General features: G+C 62.6%; 1 protein-coding gene across 1 annotated transcript in view; it reads right to left on the bottom strand.

Moving 5' to 3' along the window:
* LOC118497255 (CUB and sushi domain-containing protein 1-like) overlaps positions 1 to 10003 on the bottom strand; it is a 498451-nt gene extending 488448 nt beyond the window's left edge. The window contains exon 1 of the mRNA XM_036011115.1: positions 9599 to 10003. Coding sequence (XP_035867008.1) covers positions 9599 to 9686 — 88 coding nt within the window. The 5' untranslated portion in view covers positions 9687 to 10003. The remainder of the gene's footprint in view (positions 1 to 9598) is intronic.
* Positions 10004 to 17983: the final 7980 nt, after the last annotated feature.

The following is a 17983-nucleotide window of genomic DNA, read 5'->3' as shown; positions in this document are numbered from 1 at the left end:
CAGGGGCGGTGACAGGGCCCTCACCTTGCCACACCGCACTTCATATGACTTCGAACCAACTCTTTTTTAAAAGGCCTCCTGGTGTTCATCCGTCATGAAAACTGAGAGAAAAACACATTTGCTGGGAGATATCAATCACCCTCAGAATTCAGCCTGCGCTTTCAGGTCAGAAGACCCCTCATCGCTCAAACACCTTGGCAGCTGGTCCCCCCCCACGTCTCCTGAGTTCACGGGAACGCACGGGGAAGGTAACTTTGTAATTGCAGGGGCCGACGCATGAGGCCGACCAGGTCCTCCCTGTCCCCCGAATCCGCTCACGTAATTCTCCCTGCTGCCAGCGGAGAGCTAAGGCCGCCGTGGAGATCCAGGTGCGGATGGCAGGTGGGCGTGTCTACGGGGGATGCTGTGACGTCACCGAGAGAGAGATCGTCACCCGAAGAAGAAGAAACGCAGGCACCGCGGTGACTCACCGTGTGCGCAGAAGGAACCACCGTGAGAAGGGAGCGCGCATGCGTCAGGTACGCACCGCAGAGCGGTGACTCGGCTGAGGTCGCAACGCACGCCACGCGCCTGCGTCGGCGCGGGGACAAATGAATCCTCGAGGGTGACTGGACGGTGTCACTCTCTCCCACAAGTCTCTTCCCCAGATGTGTCCCTCGCACCCACGCGCGTGGCTCACTGAGGGGCGCGGCGGGCAGGGTCTCCAGGGGAGATGCGGCTGGAGGTGGGAGGAGGGAGGCACCCCGATGCTCGCTGTTGCCCGGGCGTCTCCCGGTTTCCCGGGACGCAGATCCACGCAGCGGGCGTGATGCGCACGGGCGGAAACAAAACAAAACCAGCCAACAACCGACGAGGTTTTTTAAAGAAATGACCCCAGACTCACGATGCCCGACATCACGACCCATGATGGGGAAATGCAGCGAGAAACAAAGGAACTCGGATGGAGGGCAGAGTGGGGGCTTCGGCCTCTCGAAGTGGGGGGGCACGCCGGCTCCCGCATGGGCGTATGCGGCCCCCACACTGGCAGCTGGGAGGCCAGGGCCCCGGAGAGGCTGTGTGTGGCGTGTGGGATTGTTTTTCCCACCCCGTGTCCTGTGGGCACCGCACTCTGGAGGCCATCACAGCAGAAAGTGGAAGTCGCTAACGGCGTGGAACCTGGAGAACAGAGTCTAGCCTGACAAAAACGTGGTTTCCAACAAACAGACCTGTCGTCCAGGCCGGAGTTGGGCCCCTGGCCCCGGGGGGAGGGCGGGAGAGGAGACCCAAAGCCAGGCCTGCCCCAGATGGGGATGCATCCAGCGTCTGCAGGGTCATCCACACACGTGACACATAAAGAAGCTTCTTCTGTCCTCGGGCCGGCTCTCACGCAGCCCCCTCATTCCCGCTGACCGGGACCCTTGTCCTTCCTCCTCCGGGGCGGCCAGGCGTCCCCCTCTTACAGGTGGACACCTCTCCCTGACATGCGCAGTCTCTCTCTCAGCCGAGTATTTGAATAAATACTAATTAAATCAAGTGACTACGTGGGTAGTTGTGGGTAGTTGTTGTTGTTTTTCCTCGTGGGTGGTTGTCTTCATTCCTGTTGGAAGTAAGAACGCCAGCTGCGTGAGGGCAGCCCCAGGCCCCACTGCCTCAGGGAAGCGTGGAGGGGACAGTCGGGGACCGGGAGTTGGCGTTTTCCTGGTGAGCGGCGCAGGCAGGCGCACGGCACGGTCCTTCAAGAGAAGGAGGGGACTTCTCCAGTCCCGTTCCAGAGCCCAGACTTCCCAGGGCTCCCCTCTGCCCCCCGGACTTCACTGGGGGCGCGGGGAGGGGGGAGGAGCAGAGCTGAGACACTGGTGTATTTCCCCGAGATGAGAGCCGTTCAGCGGAGATACTTAAGATGTCACTGAACGGAAATAATTCCACCTAACGGGAACAGGATGGCTTTTCGCGCTCAACTTTCCCTTGCTATCTACAATTTTGCTGAGAGTGTTAAGATCTCTCTGTGTAAACGCTCCCATTGTTTCTGTGGAAAGGGCACACATGTATGGGGTCGCGACCCCGCGCCACACGGCCGTAACCAGCGCACGCGGAACAAAGCCCTGGAGGCCAGATGCGTCTGGAGGTGTTCGCAGGGCGCGTGTTTCGTGAGGGCTGGGGGAGAAGACGGAGCTAGGACCAGGGAGGCGAGACGGAGGCTGGAGGAGTTCCTGCCTCGAGCACACGGAGGGACGCGGGCACCCCACGCAGCTCACGCCTGTGCAAATGCACCCCCTCTCGTGTTGCTGGGGTCCCCCTCTCCTCCGTGTGGCGTGGCCATCATGGCCTGCAGGTCCCAACGGTCCACAGCTGCCTTCGCCACCGAGGCTTCCCTACCCGTCGGAAAAGACGACGGTTTGAAACCCGGAGCCGAAGGTCGCCGACGGCCTCGGAGCGCACGCCGGCCACCCGCCCGCCCCTGGAAAGAAAGCTGAGCATCCTTAAGTTCAGGAGAACCCAGCATTTTCCCCAAGAAGGAGCTGTGCTGAACTTTCGGCGACCCTGATGATTAGCATGGGCAGAAAAGTCAAATGTTTGTGGTGGTGATTAGCAATTCAGTGACAGAAAAGGGAGCGACAATTCAGAGAGTCACTGGGTAGGGCTTCCAGCACCTGTCATGTCAAAGGTGGGGAATGTGACGAGGCCGTGAGTGAGGGGACCGTCCACCATACACGGTGCACGAGTGCCAAGGCCAGTAGGGAATGAGCCGCGTGTGAAAGGCCAGTCACGGTCCTTCCTACCAAAACCAGGAGGGGAACCGGTCACATTTCCCCAAGTACAGGCCCAGGAATTCTCCACGCGCCCAGAAAAGGACAGCTTAGAACTCACCATCGATTTCAGAGGCTTTTCACTGATTGGAGATCATTCCCCAAATAGTTCTAATTCTAATCCAACATTTAGCTCCTTCTTACACAACACTAATCGTATCAGAGTATACTGAACAGTAAAAGGAAAAAATAAAATAATTCATTCACACAGTATTTTTATATGAAAGAATATAATTATCCTTTGACGTTTTCCCAAGATATAAACATCACGGATAGGGAGCGTGAATCTCAGCTTTGTTGTAAAGCCTTTCTTTAAAAAAAAGAAAAGAAAAAAAACAGGATTAAACAGCATAGAATAATGAGCGTGGATACCGGAGGCACCGATGATACAGAAGAAACCTTCAGGAATAATTGCACGATTTTACAATATGGTACATTCATCATGGAATCAGCGTGGGCCAATTAGCCTGTGAGGGCTCGGTAAATAGGTTATGAGATTCTCATGCTTTTCCTTGAAAAGGAGGTAGAGGCAGACCAGTGGAGAGATGAGTGGTAGATAGGTGGATGGACGGACGGATGGACGGACAGACATCATGCAGATGTCTGGCAACACCCAAAACCCACTTACTGAGAATCCCCTGGGGGAGGGGCCCCGGGATTTACATTTACACTAGACCTCACGTGATTCTTATGCACATCGAGTTTACAAAAATATTCAAGGGTTTCCCATCACGGCCATAATGCCGACAGCCACGATGAGAGAGGTGACGTGTCAAGTACAGACAGCAGCGCGTAGCCACGAAACACTGGGGACCCGCCGAGTGTCCTCAGAGGCTGCTCTGCCTCCCCGCCCCGCCCCGCCCCCAGCACGGGCCGCCCACCATGATCTCCGTCGCTGCGACGGAAGTGGGGTTTACGTTTGTAATATCCACGTGTCACACTGGCTTTTCTGGAATTTAATTGAGATCAAGGGTCTCCAGGATACACAAACCGAAAAAGAAAGATAAAGGAGTGAAAGGTACGTGGAACGGAGCCAAGACTTCTCCTACTTTAAAGCTCAGGTTGCAGTCAGGAACGCCCTGATGATAAAACCGGTGCGTCACCGACGATGAGTCCTTCCTGCCTCTGTTCCTCTTGGCCTCGCGTCGGGGACAAGAGTCAGCATGAACTCACAGAGCATCATTCGTGACTCGCTTCTTCGCAAACAACGCAGGCACGCGCCAGTGAGAAGCATCTGGTTTACCCCACCGCATTCGGAGAGCCTGGCTGTGCCGAAACGCCCCTCTCCCTTCCCAGCCTCCCAGGCCCAAGGTGAGCCCTCCATGAAGCAGGGAGATTTCAACCAGGACGTCACAAAACTCCTTAGGGCGACACACGTCGTCATTTGTAACAGGTGTCCACGCCTGCGTGTTCTTCCAACCACCACAGACGTTTCCGCCGGAAATAGACGTGGCCGCTGAGGTCAGAGTAACGCTGATTGGACCTCCAGGCCACACGCTGAAATTTCACTCCTCGGTCAGACGTCCGCAACATTTTCAGCGGTGGGCTCTGGGGCCGAGACCGCGTGCCTGGCGGGGGCCGGCTGCCTCCTGCCCGCAGGAAGATGCGGGAGGGGAAGGAAAGATCGTGCAGCACCCCCCCCCCCAGGTGTGGATGGCATCTTCCTCTCCCAGAAATCACTGGTTGGTGCACATGGTTGAGAGACATTGCACCCGAACTTAAAGGGGGCGGGGGGTGGGGCAGGAACGTGTCTCATATTCTGCATCCAAAACACGTTGATCTTTTGGGTGGGAAAACGAACCTTACAGGTTGTGGACTATTTCTGCAAAGTCGGTTATTTTAACCAATTCAGCTGAACAGTTTCCGTCTCTTCTTTTTTACACGGTGGGAATGTTAACTCTGTCCCTTATCCACCTCAGTACAGGGGAGCAATTCTAGCCCGAATGCAGACGTGCTAATTAGTGAAAGGTCACTGGCGTCGTCCTAGAGCCACAGTGGGGAGGAGGGTGACTGTCGTGCGCTCAGGCAAACACCCTGCACGACCAATGCTGACACTGACGGGGTGTCCCGGGCTGGACATCCGGAGAGCCCAGCACAGCGGCTGTGCTCCCAACGCTCCATTTCCTTCGGGACGAGCTGGTTGCACGGCAGCCAGAGAATCTTCTCCTTCCCCTGAGGCGTCACCTGGAGCCGGAGCGACCCTCCAAACCACCGCCACCTCCGGCTGCCACCGCGGCCCCGGCCCCAGAGCGGAGCGGGTGTGGTCCCATCAGCCACCGCGCGGCCGGTTCGGGCACCCCAGCGCCTCCTCCCCCCGCGCAGGGACCCGCGGGCTTCTAGGCACCCCGCGCGACCCAAAGGTGCAAACCCCGCAGGCCGCGGAACCTCTGCCCCTTTACCCACCCGGCGCCCTCGGACTGATTGGCTGAACGCGTGAAACCAAAATAAAAGATGGCGGAGCTGGCCCTCTGCTCGGCGCGAGGGGTCCCCCCATGTTCAGTGACGTCATTCCAGGGGCGCAGGAACCTCCCGGAAGCACAGAAGGCCAGAGGGAAAGTCAAGTTCAGACGGCGAGTCTGCAAGTGGCGGTGGCGCGTTTCCAGCGTGAGCTCAGCAGGAAGCCTGGGGGAGGCGCGCGGGGAATTCGGCTCGGCGCCGGGCACTTCGCGTGCGGCTCGCATCAGGGCGACTTGGAGACGTCCACTCCGGCTCGACTGTCTCGTCCACGGCAAGCGCCAGCCGGCCACCCAGCCAGCCCTTGTTTGTCTAGTTCTTAAAGGAAGCCGGGCCGTTTTCGTGACATTTTCAAAGCTCTGCTGGTGTTTGTGGCAATACACTGGAGACCCGAGGCGCGCGGCCCCTGGGAGGAGCTGTTTGCCTGCAGGAGTTTCCAAGTCCCTCCGCGTGGCCAGCCCTCCTGGCGCCGCCCACGGCCGAGCAGCGGAAAGCCCACGCGGGAGCAGAGCGACTCCCCTTCTCTGCAGACCCGTGTTTGGGGAGACGCTGGGCGCTGGGGAGGCCCGCCTCCACCTTACCACCTGTCTCGGACTTCTGGGGACCTGTTTAAGGGCCCCTCCTGGCCCTGCTCTTCACGTTCAAGTTCACCAAGCCTCTCAGTTCGGAAGAAAGCCTCCCCTCTCCTTACCTTTTTAGAGACTTATAATCCCCAGCTGGGCACCGCAGGGAGCTCCAGACACACAAGTGCTTTCCGACTAAACAGTTCCAAATTGAAACAAAAAAAAATAAAAAATTACAAAAAAAGCAATCCCCTTGACAACACAATAGAAATATGTGTAAGCAAAGCAGGCCTGCAGAAACATTAACTGCCCCTTCTGTGGCCCACCGTCCTGGTGTGTGACGGGTCAGGGGCTCCCCGTGAACGGCGGCAATGGGTCAGAGCGTGGGCAGGGGCCCGGCTGTAAAGGAGTCTGGCCGGCAAATGAACGGTCTCAGCGTCCTCCCCGGGGCGATGGGAATTGTTAAAAGGGAACTCAAGTAGAAGCCCACAGGTTTGCGGAAGCTGCTGTGTGTGCCTGCGTGTGTGTGTGTGCCTGTGTGTGTGTGTGCGTGTGTGTGTCTGCTGAGTTACCTGGGTTTGGCAGTGCCTGGTTACGTGGCTTGTCTCTGTGGGGAGACCTAGGGAATGTTAGAATGAAAACCTGTGACAAACACACTTCTGTCCCAGGCTTCCTGGGCGAGACCTCCTCCGGGAACTCCAGTACCCGGCCCTGTGGGGAGGCTGAGCGTGCCCGCAAGTTAACTGCAGGAAGGCGAGCGAGCGAGCGAGGGCGGAGGAGCCAAGCGTGTTTGCCCAGCAGGCCGGCTCCAGATCTGGGGCGCAAACGGGAGTGCTCTTGGAAGGATCACTCCACCGATTAGCTCGATGAGAATGCTCAGAGCCTGCTCCTCTCTCCAGAGGTCCCTGCGAAATTGCAGCTTCTAAGGCACCGTGCACACTTGGGACTCAACCTTTGCAATAGCAGCCATCGTCGAAAGGAGAAAAAGCACCAGAAGCGAGCCCTGGGGCCCCCCAGCACTGCCCCGGAGCTGAGAAACACAAGCAGCTAAGGCTCACGGCTGGGAATGGAGGGCGCCCGGTGCCAGGGAGAGCAGCTGCAGCCTCTCCAGCCGCTCGGGACTCGGCAAACAGGTCACGAATGATGCCCCGCACACCAAAAACTCCCCAGCAGCCTTCGCCACAGCAGGAGCCACCACCCACCCGTGCACACCCAGCAGCTCCTGGGGCCACCGGGCTGCGTCGTCCCAGAACAAGCGCTGCTTCTCCAGAAAGACCTGTGCCCGGCAGGAAGCCAACAACTGGAGCCCCTCAGCAGAGGCCCCACCTTCGCCACCAGGGCTCCCCAGAGCCCCTGAGACCCAGCCCGGCAGCGCGAGGGCACCAGGGGAGACTCGGTGCTGGCTGGCGCGGGTCCCCAGCCGCCCTCCGGCCTGCAGCCGGCTTCCACACTGCCAAGTGCACTCGCTCCTGACCCTGGGGTCACAGAGGAGACTGGCCTGCTGGGGTGATGAAGGTGCCTTGCACACCCACCTCAGCTCAGGCCAGGCAAGAGCTCGCATGCACGCGCACACACACACACACCAGTCTCACGCCATGAGTGCTCAAAGGACCCTCAAGGCGCCCAGAGCTGGGACTCGGGGAGCAGAAGGCGCTCTCCTCCCTGCAGCTGCCCCTCCGGGCTCCAGGATCGCCGGGACTGCACGCCCCGTGCCCAGTCGGTACTAGGACCTGCAAGGGCACCCCTGCCCAGGATCTGCACCCCTACTCCCTTGCTCCAGCCCCCCGCCTCCAGCAAGCGCCTGGGCCCACCCGCGTGGGGGCGGAATCCTCCCACACACACGTGTGCGGGTTATTAAGCAGCCCAGGCAGGGCCGCTGCCGTCTCCAAGCAGCAAGCCCTGCTAATTGCGGGGGAAGGGCACTGGGAGCGCACAGAGCAGCCGGCAAGGGAGAGTGCCCTCCCAGGCAGGAGGGGGCCGGCCGAGGGGCCCTGAGTGCAGGGGAAGGGGCGGAAGTTTCGAGGAGTTGTGCATAGCAGGTGCTTCCTCTCCGAGCAGGGGCTGACAGGGCAAAGCCGGGTCCTGGCCCCAGGCCCCTGACCCACCCCGGACACTGATGGGCGGACACCCCCGGGGACAGCCCTGCCCCCTTGCTCTCCACTGTTCCGGCGCCGCCTCCATTTCCAGCCGGTCCGCGGCTCCCTGCGACCGCTGCCCCCACCCGGCGTGCCTCCGTGGTGGCTCCGGCACAGCGCCCAAGGCGGGGCGCCGGGACCCAACCGGGCGGGTGGGTGGAGGATAGGTGTCTGAGGGTAGCTCCCCACACCCTGGGGAATGTGAACTGGGCCACTAACACCAACCGTTTGCTCCGGAGGGTCCTGGGGGTGCGTCCCCACAGACACCCCTGGGGAGGCTGGCTGACGGTGGTGGGGACGGGCGCCTAGCGGCCGGTCCGGGCCGCTCTCACCCAGCCCTGAAGCCGACGCCGGCGGAGAAGAGCGGCCGGAGGGGAAGCTGCCCTGCCCTCCTCGCCACCCCTCCCGGGGCCGGGCCCATCCGGGCGCTCCCCGTGGAACCAGGGACCGTCCTGGGCCTCCTCGGTCACCCTGGAAACCAGAGCAGTGAAGGGACAGAAAATGGGTGAAGCCGAAGATGGAGGAATCTAGCGAGGAAAGGGGATTCTATGTGGGGAAAGAGCAAATGACCATTTTTTTAAAAAGCCTACAGAATTTGACTCCGACCTTTGAAAAGGAAGACAAAACAACTATGTAAATATCTCCAGGAGTAAGGCGATGGGGTGTTGACTGATGGGGGAGGGGGCGCCCGGGGAGGCCCAAATGAGGGGCCGGGCACGTACTTTCCAATGTGAAAATCAATCGATTCTCTCTCCCCTCTCCCCCTCTCTCTCCCCTCGGAATCAAGAGGGAGCTTGTTTTCCTCCCCAGAGAATAGACAAGCGCAGAGCTCGTGCCAGCGCCGAGGTCGCAGCCTGCAGGCGGCTTCGGGGAGAACATTCCCCAACTCGGTGCAAGGAGAACACCGAGCTCCCGGAGCTCTGAGCCCCGGGGGCGAGCCGGCAGCCCCTCTCTCCCGGCCGGCGGCAGGGGTGACCGCGGCGCGTACCTCCGGGGAGGGACACCCTCGGGTCTCCCCGCTTCCTCCAGGCGCCTCGCCAGCTCCTTCCAACTTGCGAAGCGCTGAGCGCGGGGAGGAAGGCGGGGGCGACCCCGCAGAGGTAGCTCCTGGTCCCCACCGAGGCTGGCGGAGGGGAGGGGCGGAGGAACAGCGGGGATGCGCGAAGGGTGCGGGGAGCCCGGCCGGCCGGCGGGGCTGCCGGCGGCGCCCCAAGCCCCCGGAGAGCTCGAACTTGCCAGGCCGGCTTCGCCCGCGCCACTTTCCCAGCTGCTCCGTGTCCGGAGAAAGTCCCAGCAACCAGCCCCCGCCACCCCGACCCCGCTGTGCCCACATCTCCGTGGACTCAACGCGCCGCCGCCGCCGCCGCCGCCGCGCAGTCAGCCCCGCTGGGTCTGGCTCGGTTCGCCCTGACAACGCACACCACCTCCCCGCCGCGAGAAGCGACATTTCCTCTCGGCCGGAGCCAGGGGGAAGGCGGGCGGGGGCGGGGGGCGGCCAGAGCGCGATGGAGGCTCGGCTCGGCTCCGGCGCTGCCTTCCCCGGCGCCTGCAGAGGCCAGCGACTCGGTCCCCTGCCCTCCCGGAGCCAGACGCCCGCCGCCGCGCTCCCCGGCGGCCTCGGAGGTCTCGCCCACCTCCCCGCGGTCGGCCGCCTCCTTACCCTGCGCCGCAGTGAGGAGCCCCGCGCCGAGCAGCAGCGGCACCAGGAGCAGCGGCAGCGGCGGCCGGGCTTTCCTCCGCGCAGTCATGTCTGCGGCTATTCCACGCGCTCCTCGCGCGGCGCGGCGGCTCTTCGCGGACGTTCCCGACTCCTCCGGGGCGCGCGGGGCTGTGGGCAGAGCCGGGAATCAGCAGAGGGCACGGCGAGCGGCTCCGAGAGCCCGGTCGCCAGACCGGCGCGCGCCCGACGCCTCCTGCAGGTCTGGGCGCCCGGCTCGCTGCCCTCTCATAGCATCGGTCCGGGTCCGAGCCGCGGCGGGGCTGAGCGGCTGCGCACCCGCCGGGCTGCGGGGCCGAGCCGGCCGGCCGGGAGGCTCCGAGGCCGAGGCTGCGGGAGGGGGCGAGGCGGAGAGAGGAGCTCGCGCAGCCAGGAGAGACCTGGAGCCCGGAGCGGAGGCAGCTGGAGAGAGAGCCAGCGAGTGGGAGCCGCGGGAGGGAGCGAGGGAGGGGCGCGAGGGGGGAGGAGAGCCAGTCTAGAGAGGAAAGGCGGGGAGCGCAGAAGACAGGCTGCCAGCGCACAAGGAGCCGCTGCCGTGGCGGCTGGACTCAACCATCCCTACCCGCGGAGAGGGGACCGAGCCTGTCTCGGGCAGCCCAGACCGCCAGCCTCCGCGCCGGCCCCGCGCCCCGCTGCGCCCCACCGGCCCCCCGCGCGGCGGCTGGAGGGCGCAGACTTGCTGGGCGCCCACGCCACACACACCCGGGGAGAGGCAACTCGGGAGAACCGGAGGGACCCGCCGCGCGGGCCGGCCTCCATCTCCCGACCTCTGCCTCGTGCTGACCACAGAGACGGAGCGGACCCTGCCTAACTTAGCGAAGCCGCCGCGCGGGCGGAGAGGAGGCATCCCCAAGCCCGAGCTCCGAGGCAGTGACAGAGCGTGGCTGTGGCATCGTTACCACGATGAGACCTCGCCTTGGGCAAGAGGACTGTTGGCGAGGAGTTAGGACAGTTTCCCGGCTCCCGGTGTGGGCTGCGTTGGGTTATCTGTGTGCACACGGGGGTTCAGCTCAGATGGTCAGATTCCGAGTCAGGACGAGGGTCTGAATGGACAGTGTGGCCTGGTGAGAAGGTGGCCCACGGGCGCGCGCGGGCAGGTGGGCGTCTGTCTGAAACCCAGCGGGCGGCCGGGTGTGGGTTCAGGGGACAACGGGCAGGGGCTTCTCTCTGATCCTGCCCCCCTGGGGGTGGGGGGGGAGCGGGTCTCCAGCGTCCCAGAAGTTGACAGAAGGAACCAGACTTCACCCTGCTTCCCCCCCCCCAACGCAGGAGGGATCCCTGCAGTCTCTGGGGAACGTGGGAAGCAAGGCATTTCGGGGGTGGGGGGGTGGTAAATGCGAAGAAAGACAGGAGCCCCGGCTGAGGGCTAGGGTTCCCCGAAGGAGAGTGGAGGGTTCACCCTTCTGACACGCACCAGTGTGGCGCCGCACGAAGCGCTGTGTCTCCCGCCACCTCGGAGAGTTTCGGTGGCACCGAGACCCCGTGGCCGGCCACGGCCGTGCCGCTTCAGTCCACCCACATTTCGTCCCAACCTTCAAGATCCAGTAGGTCGGCCAGGCCAGAAGGTTTTACTTCCTTGTCTTGGTCTCCTCGGGCCCCTTTGTCCCCTGGGCCTCTGTGAGGGAGAGTCCGGAAAAGCAAGGGCTGCCGTCTTGCGGTGTCAGCCCCAAAGCACGTTTCCCTTCGTCTCCTCGCCCCCCCCCCCCGGCACTGCCGGGCGCACCACCCCACTCTCCTCCCGGCCTGGAGGCACGCACGCTCAAGGCCAGGGGCCACACTGGCTTCTCTGGGGGTCGCCGTCCTGAATGCGGCCTGGGTCCCCCACATGCGGAGCCCCCTTCACTCCCGCCCCCGCTGGGGAAGGAGAAGAGGGAGGGCTGGACCAGCCACGTGGGAGTTCCCACGGGATCCACGGGCTCCACTGTTCAGGCTGGAGGAGGAGGCACATATGGGGGGCGGGGGTTGTCGCCGGCTCCGTGATTCCAGGCCAGGCCCCGGATGCTCCCCGTCCCGTCACTCCCCGAGTGGACTAACATGCTGCTTCAGACCCGCGAACCCACCCAGGAGTTCGCTTCGAGCCCTTCAGCGGAAGTGAAACACAGCGGAACCGCGCCCGCCCCCAGGAGCTGAGAGCTGGCCTCTCCTGGAGAAACGGGGCTCTGTCTCCACACCGCTCTTCCCAATGACCGTTGCCACCGAGAAAAACCCCACCATTAAACACCGTTTGCCATTAAACACCGTTTGCCATTAAACACCGTTTCCCGAGCCCAGCCGCCCCGGGCTGGGCCTCATGGGGGATGTCCGCCCTGTCAGGACCAGCGAACTCGGGTGTCACCTGCAAACCGGGCCCAGGGTGACAGGCCCCGGGCACCTCCCCGAGGGTCCGCTGGAGTCCTCGCTGCACACACCCCCTCCCCCTGGTGCGCAAACACCCGTGCGAGTCCCACCCGTCGGGGAAGCGGCCCCCAGGCCCCGGTAAACACCCGTTCCTGCCTGCATGTCTACGGGGCGTCCTTCCGTTGTTGCGGAGACCATAACTCCGTGAGTCACACTGGTTCACACCCAACTGTTTCTCCATCACCCGTGTGCGGGGGGGGGGGGGGGGGGGGGGGGGGGGCTGTCACGCCAGATAGGTTGGCTCTGTAACACGGCTGCCTTCGTGCTAACACCGCCGTGTTTTCCCCACGACGACGCTGAGGCTGCCGGTGCGGAAGGCAAGCACGTGGCCCTGCTGCCATCTAGTGCCCGAGTGCTCCTGTCGGCGTCTGCACAGCGCTGGGTGGTCCCGCCCGCCTCGCCGCCCTTCCCCAGCCCGGGGCCCCCCGCCCGCCCTCCGGAGGCCTCCCGGAACCCTCGGGTGCCATGGCGTGATCGGGCTGCGGTGGCAGCCTGTTTCACCCGCTTCCTAGAGGCCTTTGCCCTTTGACTTTTGCATGAACACAAAACCCTGATTTATATGCAATTCTAACGCCGGTGACTTAGAGGCCTGCCGATTGAACGGAGTCACCTGAGGTGGGGTGCCCCGACAGGTGGGGACCACAGGGACGGCCCACAGGGCAGCCGGGCAGCCTGCCGTCCGCATCGGCCTCAGTGCCCGGAGCAGCGCTGCCCCTGGGTTTTCAGCCCTGTGTCCCCTCCTGGGCACGCCCTGTTCCTTGTCTCGGGAGCCCGGCCCGGCAGCCCCGGGAATGTCGCCGGCGCTGGGGAGTGAGGGTGAGCGGCGGGCTGAACAGGGCACAGGGCGTCTGACGCACGGGAAAAGGGTGCAGACATCCCCGAAACCGTGCCGCGGCCGAGCTGAGACGCGCCAGAGAGATGGACGTGCTGTAGCCGACGAGAGAGGGTTGTGTGTGAGTGAAACCATCCAGGGGGGCGCGGAGGCGAGAACAGGGCACTTGAGATAGAATCAGAAATTAAAAACTTCGCACCAGTGAGGATGGCAATGATCATCCAGGACAGCCGAAATGCGCGAACATCTCGGAGGAGGCGGCCTGCGCCGTGACTGCTCCCTGGGCATCACTGGCTGGTCTAATGTCACAGCTAGAAGTCGACGGGGACGGGAGAGTCGGAGAGGTTCTCTCCCTCACAGGGGGGTCGGTATCGGGGCCCGAGGCTTCATGTCCCCCACCCCCGCCTGTCCCTAAAGAGCAAGGAGGAAGGGGAGCTTAGAGCTGGGACCAGAATGATCCCAGGGCGTTCGTTCACTGACTGTTCGCAATCCTCTCCTTTATGTCGGGATCGTGGCCGTCATTACCCCTTCCAGGGACGGCGGCACGGTGGCCCTGGGAAGCCCGGTGACCTGGAGGGGGTCACATCCTACCGCGGGCCAGCCGGGGGCCCCCACTCACGCCTCTTGCTGCATCGGCGATGCCGGCCCCCCGCCCGCCGAGGGGCGCCCAGGCCTGGGCCCCGGGGCCGGATCCGAGCACAGGTTCGCTCCCCCCAAAATGTGGGAAATGCCATTTCCCTCACGGTCCCCTCGGAAAAACCAGCAGCATAAGCACAACAGCTGACATAAATTCTTAAGAATATTATTCTCTTTCTCTGTCATCAATCCGTGAGGGCGGAGAGAAGACACCCAGATGGAAAGAGCCCGTCCCATCTGTTCCGATCCGCACTTCAGGAGACTCTTTTGCAGGAATTTTCGTGGCAGAACGCAGCACAGCCAGCCAGCGTCTCCCCGGGTCTCCAGGTGAAGCCAGCAGGAGCGCGTGGGGAGAGCCGCAGGCGCCCGGGAGCGTGACTTTTAAGATGAGCTCGGGAGGCTGCCGCCCCCTTGGCTGCTGCCCAGGGCCCCAGAACAGGGCCGCCTCACAGAGCTGGGGCAGAGCTGGGGGGGGGGGACCCTGGGAGTGGGGTGTCCGGGCTAACGCTGTCCCCTGGCCCTGGAGCACAGCCGGGGGGGGGGGGGGCGCCCTCAGCAGCTCTCGGCAGCCCCCAGCCCCGCAGTGCCCAGACGGGTGAGCGTGGCCTCAGTGGCCGCTCCCGCGGTCCGTCGCGTCCTGAGAACACACACAAACGTTGGCCAGCATCGCCGACTTCTCCTGGGACTCCTGCGGGTAACCGTTCTCCCGTGGGTGGCGGGGGGGGGGGGTGGCGCCGAGGAGGCCGGGGCCTGCACAGGAGTCTCTAGCTGGATGATTCCGGAAGAGTCCCGGCAGCTCCGAGACTCGGTTTTCCTCCTGGTGCAACGGAGAGTTCGACGGGGGCTCACGTCTGTGCTGCCCCTGGGGCTGGCTGACCCTTTCCTCCCCCGGCTCCGCACTCCCAGCCAGCGGCTGCCTGCCCCTCCGCTCACGACAAGGGACCCGTGTTCGTGGTCTCCGTGCAGGTTCCGGGAGTTACTCAGGGGTCGGGGGGGCCTTCCACGATCACCCCGTAAAACATCGGTGTTCGCCAGAATGGGCCGCCAGCAGCGGGCACGACACCCCCGCAAGCACACCCCCAGCAGCGCGGAGCAGCTCAGAACACAAGTCGTCGCTGCGTCTGTCTCCACCCGTAAAGCAAACCCGACTTCTCGCGCTTTCTCCCTAAAACGTCGGTGAGCTGTGCCGTGGTCACGACACCGAGCATCGTCCTCTTGCCTCAAACGCCTCGGGTTCAGAGGAGGACAGGGCAGGGACACCGTCCGCTGTGCGGTGCCGATTTCTTCTCTTTGGGGGGGGGGCACCGGCTCCCGCATGACGACCTCCTTACACGGAGGAAGCGTGTGACTGAGACGTTTCCTGCCCGTCAGTGTCGGAGCGCGTGTGGAGAAGCCCTCGTCCCGTTGGAACGCAGGAGTCAGGACCCTGCTGGCCTTTCCTCCGTCCCTGGGGCACGTGTGCCTGTGGGAGCCCCCTTGGTCATCATCCTGCCGGAGTTTGGGTGGGAGACTCGGGCTCCAAAGGGGCCCCGGAGCCGCCGGGTGTGCAGGCGACCGGGCTCGGTCCTCCTCCCCCTGCCCCTGCAGAGACGCCGGGCGCCCTCTGCTTCGGCAGGGGACCCTCCGCACCGGGTGCCCGGGGGGACCCAGGACGGTGGAGCACGCGACACAGGCCGCTCGGGAACCTTTCCATCCTGCTTCCCCCTCCCACGAGTCTCCATTCCTCCCCTTGCCCGTTTCTCTCCCGACCAGCCTCAAAGGCCGGCGACTCCGGTGATGGCCAGTAGCTGTGTAAAGACCCCAAGTCTCCTGGAAGGTCAGTACGGCTGAAGCGGCCCCTGCCCGGGTCTCGTCCTTGGAGCCTTGGTGGCCTTGGGTGTCTAAGAGCAGCCGAAGAGGCTCCAGGAGTTCTGAGTTGAGACAGTCAACCCCTACGATCTAACTTGACTTTTAGTTCAGCAAGAGGGCCCCCGGGAAGGCGCCCCAAGGTCGAGGGCTAAGACCGCCCTTGGTGGTCACCTGGCCGCCGTCTCCGCCCGCCAGCCTGCCGGGGGGGGGGGGGGGGGCGCACTGTGTGTGGCAGGCGAGGGTCCCAGCCACCCTAAGGAAGAGTCCTGGTGGTTCCCCGCGCAGGCCCCTGGGCCCCCACCCTCCCTCCGGTCCCTGGAAAAGTAACTGTGTTTTAGCCCCTTCCAGGGCTGTGCGGGCTGGTTGAGACCATCCATGAAAGACACAGAACTGGAACCTGAAAAACGAACCAGCAACACCAGCTCCCTCTCTTCTTGTCCTCTTTGTGTGTGCTGTGGAGGCTAGATATATTTTGATATTTTCCCCCTGAAAGATTGCCCTTTCCTCCTTATTGATTGAAATCATATCCTCTGAAATATGTCCCGAAACTGCATGTATAAAATCTTCCCAATCGAAGCGGCTTTTGTAAAAAGCCATTGTTCTCATCCTTGGAGCGGCCGACTGCTGGGGCAGTCCCGTCTCCGGGCGGAGCGGCGGGAAGGTGCTGAGTCAGGTCTCCCTGAGAGCAACGCAAACGCTGAAGCTTCCAGGAGCTTCTGCCGCCGGCCAGAGTCTGACCTGGCGCCGTGAGATGAGGCTCGAGGCTCTGTTCTCCACCGAAGAGAGCGGTGCCCAGCAACAGTCCTGGCGCGGGTCAAATGTTCGCTTACGCGATGCGGAAGGATCGGTCCTCATGCCCTGAGCCACACAAGCAAAGATCGGGAACAGGACGGAAACGTCAAACCTGTGCGGTCCAGGTTTCCGCCATGGCGTCCTCCCACGCGGAGCAGCTGCCGAGGATTCTCTGCTCTGCCCCGGTCCCAAGGGGGCCAGCGGGGAGACGGAGTTACACACGGGCTTCACTCGTGGTGAGGGGCAGAAGCACGTGCACAGGCTGGAAGGGGTAGATGCTGGGTTGGCCAAAAAGTTTGTTGTTTTTTTTCCCCATAAGACGGCTCTGGTGGTGCTTATATTGTCTTTAACTTCATTCAAAACAGTTTGGTTACATTGTATTGTGACAGCTGTCATATCAGCGTGCATTTAAAAAAAACGTATCCAAATTGGTGAATTTTTGAGCAGCAATGTTAATACTGAAGATGAAAGAAAATGTGCAACATTTTCGGCATATTATGCTTCACCATTTCCAGGAAGGTAACATAATTCACACACACACACACACACACACACACGATCTGTGTGGTGTATGGAGAAGGTGCTGTGACTGATTGAATGTGTCAAAAGTGGTTTGCAAAGTTTCTTGCTGGAGATTTCTTACTGGACGATGCCCCACAGTCGGGGAGACCAGATGAAATTGATAGTGATCAAATCAAGACATTAATTGAAAAAATCAATGTTATACCATGCAGAAGATAGCTGACATACTCAAAATATCCAAATCAATAAAGTTATTGGCAAAAATGAAAAATGTATCTGTTATTTTATGGAAAAAACCATGCAATCTTTTTAGCCCACCTAATACGTAATGACTTCTCCAACAGATTTATGTTTCGTCAGTGTTTTTGAGCAGAAAGCCGACTTGCTAACCCGAACGTGCATTTGCAGAGAGCAGGTACGGACGGCTGGATCTGAGGGCAGGTGCCTGGGCTTGGCTGTGCGGCAGGGCGGGCGGGTGTGGAGATGCAGCAGGAGCCCCGGTGGCCGGCCGGCGTGGGGGGGGCCTGCCCCCCACAGGATGCCAGCCACGCCTCCGGCTCCCGGGCCTCAGCAGCCCCACGCAGTGAGTGGGAACGTGACGACTGCGCAGGGCTGTTCTCTCTCCGAATGAATTCACTTTCCTTGCCCTGCGCGGCCTTGCTTGCAGGTGGACCAGTTGAGCCTCGCCCGTCCCAAGGCCCAGCGGGCCCAGGCGCCGGGTCCAGCAGGGCCCCTCTCGGGGTCTGCGGCCCACCGTCCCTGCAGCAGACCATGCTTATCCCTCCGTCGCCACGGTTGGAGGGCGTTTACCCAGAAGTCTCGGGGCCTCTGCAGAGCCTGCTCGCTGCAGGGGACATGGCCCGTGACCATCATCTCTCCCTGAGTGTGCGGAGGGCGTGGGGCCGTCGGTGGGGGGCTGGGGGTGACCGGACAGTGGAAACCCGGACAGTGGGCCACGCTACCTCCCCTCCCTCCTCCGCACGGGCGGTCAGCGCAGCTGCAGGACAAACACACTGCTGGGTCTCCCGAGGGGAGGAAGCAATGCCAGGCGGCTTCCTCAGGGCCAGGACTGCCAGCAGGCTTCTCCGCCCCCACCCCCCGGGGGCCACCCGGCGGGATGGCAAGACCGTGCTGTGCTTGTGCACCCGGGCCAGAGGGTGCGCCCTCTTCTGCGGAGACGCAGGGCCCCCCAACACCTCGTGCACCGATCTTCGGGAGAAGGTGCACAGGGCCCAGGCTCCCATAGAGGGCGCCATCGAGCTCACTCTGGTGACAACAGTCTGTGCTTCCGTGGTCACCGC

The sequence above is a fragment of the Phyllostomus discolor genome, chromosome 11 (genome assembly GCF_004126475.2).
Source record: "Phyllostomus discolor isolate MPI-MPIP mPhyDis1 chromosome 11, mPhyDis1.pri.v3, whole genome shotgun sequence".
NCBI lineage: Eukaryota > Metazoa > Chordata > Mammalia > Chiroptera > Phyllostomidae > Phyllostomus > Phyllostomus discolor.
The sequence above is the reverse complement of the archived record's forward strand: the minus strand, read 5'-3'. Positions and strand labels throughout refer to the sequence as shown.